This window comes from Nematolebias whitei, chromosome 5 (genome assembly GCF_014905685.2).
Source record: "Nematolebias whitei isolate Nwh7 chromosome 5, NemWhi1, whole genome shotgun sequence".
Classification (NCBI taxonomy): domain Eukaryota; kingdom Metazoa; phylum Chordata; class Actinopteri; order Cyprinodontiformes; family Rivulidae; genus Nematolebias; species Nematolebias whitei.
The window spans coordinates 32,028,423-32,032,706 of record NC_056502.1 but is presented as its reverse complement, the minus strand read 5'-3'; the positions used below and the strand labels follow the sequence as shown (position 1 = coordinate 32,032,706).

General features: G+C 39.7%; 1 protein-coding gene across 1 annotated transcript; it reads left to right on the top strand.

Moving 5' to 3' along the window:
• The first annotated feature begins 746 nt into the window (after positions 1-746).
• Positions 747-2,547, top strand: LOC119410203. The gene is made up of 2 exons (XM_037677116.1): positions 747-1,216; positions 1,966-2,547. Exons 1-2 carry the CDS (start codon positions 832-834, stop codon positions 2,331-2,333), a joined length of 753 nt encoding a protein of 250 aa, XP_037533044.1. The 5' UTR covers positions 747-831; the 3' UTR covers positions 2,334-2,547.
• Positions 2,548-4,284: the final 1,737 nt, after the last annotated feature.

Genomic DNA, 4,284 nt, shown 5'->3' with positions numbered 1-4,284 from the left:
TACTTTTTATTAAACTTTTACACCACATTATATTGCGTTTATTCAATACAGTCATGGGTTAAAGAAAAAGAAAGTGCATCCTGTTCCTGTTGTTAGTTTCAGGACAACAAAGCATCTGTTATTTTGACCCACTTCTTACTTGCAGGGGTCGCTGGTGTCCATGTCCAACGGTCACTGTGCGAGAGGCGGGGACACCTGGACAGGTCCAAAGGGACACACAGACATAAGACAAACAATCAAGCTCTCACCTAGGAACAATTTAGACTTACCAAGAAAGACAAATGTTTATAAATTAGCTCTTTATTTTTAATTTAATTTATTTTTTCATTCATTTAAAATAAACAAAACTAATTCATCAAAAATAAAAAAAACATTGAATGAAAAGGGTTCTGAAAGAAGAAAAATTTTTTATAATATCTGCCCTTAATTAAACAAATATAAAATAACTTCAAACAAGTAAACTAGACAAAAGGACCTTCTCCTGCTCCGCTCCTGTTTCCTGGAATATCCACCTTATTCTGCAAGAGCGTATGTGTAAAACTGTAGTATGAGTTTTTTTTTATTTTTTTTTTTTATAACTGCTTATTGTTGTTGCTGTTGTCCATTGTTGTCATCTTTCTTTGTTGAAATCAGGTCTCTCTTGTAAATGAGTCCTCGAGGCTCAATGGGATTTACCTGTAGAAATAAAGGTTGATTGATGTGGGCTGCCATGACAGACAGGTACCGCCCCCTCCCGGTTTTATACTTCCGGTGAGCTACAGCGAGAGGCACTTTTGCTAATGACAAATTCTAGTAATTTGTGCTGTAGCAGGAGGCTTAAACAATTCTAATATGAGTTCGGGTTCAACTTGTGCTGTTGTTGGCTGTCACAACAGCTCCAGAAAACTGAAAGACGAGCTAGAAACGTATTGTTTTGCACATCAACAACTTCGAAAGGCCTGTGTGTGCCCAGCGCGTTACGAACTGCACTCCATGCCGAGGAAGGAGGATCGAAAACGAGCGTGGCTGGCAGCTTTAAAACTCAAATACCCCCCGAAGAGAGTTTATGTTTGCTCCTTTCATTTTATTGATAAAAAGCCCACAGAGCTTCACCCCGACCCGGAGCTCTATCTGGGCTATGACCGGGCCCCACCAAAGAAAAGAAGGCAGCTCATCCGGACCACTGTGAGCCAGACAGCTTCCAGCAACATCGACAAAACGGCCCAATCTGTTCCCGGTGAGTGAAATTGAAAATGTGATTTGTCCCCGCTTCACATTTTAATCATGCTTAGCTCTTATCTTTTACTGAATTATATTATTATTAATGTTATAATTGTAATGTTATAATTACTATACTGTGGATGGTGTTAGCATCAGCGCTAGCTGGTTGCAGTGTTATTGTGGATGTTAGTGTATTATTAATTTAATTCCAAAATACTTTATCACTAAGAGAAAGTACTTGATTGGCAGCCAAATCCAAATCTTAAAGACAAAGTGGTTAGTAATTAACATCAGTAGCATGCTAGCAGAGATGTATATGATTTCATGTAACTGTCCGAGAATAGCTTTTTATTTAGCAACCTGGTAAAATTCAGCCCCCAGGGCTGTAAAAGTCTGGGGATTTTGTTAATAAAGAATATGTTGAGTTATTAGAGGCAGGTTATTTGAAACAGACACAGCTGAAAAAAAAACTTCTTTTAAACTCTTTAAAGAAAAAGCTTAAATGCAACCTAGCTCCAACTGATTTTTTTAAGGATGAAAAACTAAAATCTAATCACAATATTTTGATATTATAGCATAATTTGATGGGGCTTAGGAAAATTTAAGGGGGCTAAAGCCCCACTAAAACAGCACTATTGACATTTAAGATGTATCATGTGTGTACGAGTGTGGAATTACAAATTTCCTTCCTAAAACGTAATAAGGTAAGTGACACTTGACAGGTTGTGTTACGCTGATTTGATTTTGTATTTTTGTGTTATTCAGAGTGCACCGTAGATTCACCGTCAGTCATCCCAGACCTGGCTAGCGTCTCCACACAACCTCCTGGGCCACATCTGCACTCAGTCCACACACAGTGGGAGGACCCTTCGCTAAAAGATCATCATCAATACTGCAACACGTCTGGCAGAAAAGATGTCCAGGACAAGACGACTCAGTGTGATGAAGTTGCATTGTTTCTTCTACAAAATGACGCAGACGCTTTGCTGTACACTGGTACAGCGTTAGAAACATTTAACACTCTTGTGTCAGCACTGGAAGGAGATGACAACAATGAATTTACAATGCCTGTACAAGATCAAGTCCTTATAACACTTATGAAAATAAAGACTAATCGTGTCTGCAGCCCTTGAGTTGATGTTATACTGCTGCTCTGCCTTGTGGTGTCTGAAGTTTATCATGCTTAGACGTTTGGGTTGAAGATTCTTTGCTGTCCCAGCATTCCACCTGCGCTGCTCATCTGTACATGCTAGCCCCGTCTTTCCACTGATCACAGCATTCTGGACCTGTAACAATTTAACAGACTTCAGCTATCACTGCTCCTAATAAAATGAAACAAGTTATTTACATCCCTGCTGTTGTCATTTATTTTTTCCTTTTCTGTAAATGTTAGGTTGCCTTGCATCCAGTCTGTACTTTTTTAAAAACAAATAATATAAAAATACTGTACAGCCTTTTTAATGTTTAATTTTTTGTGACAGTAGATCACAGGCTGCACAATGCTCTGGCTTCCACATGTAAACACAGGCAGACAGGAAGCTCACAGCTTTCGCCCAGTTCAGTGATTCTGATTCAGTGATGTAAATATTCTGATATCCAGATAAGTGATATACCTTCCACTGAATAGCTGCCGCATGACTGCATGATTTTCCCAATCCGGCGATACAGGAACAGCCGACCGTTTCTACCACTCCACTTTCTCTGAGCATGACCCATGCTAAGTGTTTAGCTTGACCAACGCTCTGGCTCGGCTCAACAGCTGCTTTCAGAAAGATAAAGTCGCCTTGTTTCTTGAGCAAAACCGTATCTATTTTGTTGCTGTGGAGGTAATTATACGCCTCTGTGCTTTTATAATTCCGCAATTCCTCGCCATCGACGCCTTCAGAAAAAACAAGGTAATTAATAATATCGATGTAGGTAATTCCGGGCCATGATTTCATATCATCTACCCAGTCCGTGAGAAATGATGGGTGAGACACAGTTAACGACTTATCTTCGCAGCTTTTTAAAACATCCTTGCAATGTATCCACCTCTGATGTGCTGCCATTTACTTCAGGTAAAGGAAACTTTTGTGTCAAAAACATTAAATTGCTAGCAAGTGTGTTAACCCACAAACGTAAACAACAGCGCGGGATCGCGGGCGGAAGTAAACAACCGGCTTCCGCTATGAATTATGGGTAGTGGCGCCAAATCCGGAATAAGGTGGATAAAAAGATCTGAAGCTCTCGACCTTTGACCTCTCTAAGTGGCTTCAAACATCTGTTAAGTTCCTGCAGACATGTTCTGGTTTTAGTTTTATACATCGCTCTACAATGTAGCAGTTTTTTGTTACATTTTTTAATGCCATTTTATTTTCACTTATTCTCAGTTTGTACGCATCCTTTATGATTGTCCACTGTTGTCATCACTCTTTGTTAGAATCAGGTCTCTTTAAAAGAGTCCTCGAGGCTCAATGAGACTAACCTGTAGAAATAAAGGTTGAATGAAACTGAGACTCGCTCAAACAAGAGTTTAAAGTTTAGTATCAGACAGAAAGGAAGGGTGGTTACACATGAATGAATCAGATCATCTCATCCAGTGAAAAATTGTGGGAGGCCAGAACTGCACCTGGATCTCTAGTTTGCTGCCTCTGACATTGGGCCCGTGTCTTTGGGCAGTGAAATCTGCCTCTTTCCTGTTGGAGGGTGGACAGAGTCGAAGCAGATGAGTGGAGCAGGATCTCTCTGGGAGGTCCAGCATGAAGGAACCAAGGAGAAGCCAGAACATTGTGATGGCTGCGGCAATGACTCATCCTTTTTCAGACCATCACAGGCACACCTGGACAGGTCTCCAGTCCATCACCGGGACACAGAGACAAACAAGACAACCAAAAGACAACATAAAATCCTGTCTGGTGCTGCGTTTGTGCGCATGTGACTAGTGAGGAAAGTAAATCTCACAAAATGGTAATTATCCATCTTCTTGTTTATTCTATTTCATCAACACAAAGTAAAAGGCACACATATATATATATATATATATATATATATATTTATTCATTTTATAATAATAAGAATACATATCAATTTACATGTATGTAATTT

Bases quoted from the DNA above. Each gene is read 5' to 3' on its own strand.
- LOC119410203 (XM_037677116.1), top strand. From the start codon at position 832: ATGAGTTCGGGTTCAACTTGTGCTGTTGTTGGCTGTCACAACAGCTCC. The intron at 1,217-1,965 runs GTGAGTGAAATT...TGTGTTATTCAG, and splicing joins AACGGCCCAATCTGTTCCCG to AGTGCACCGTAGATTCACCG.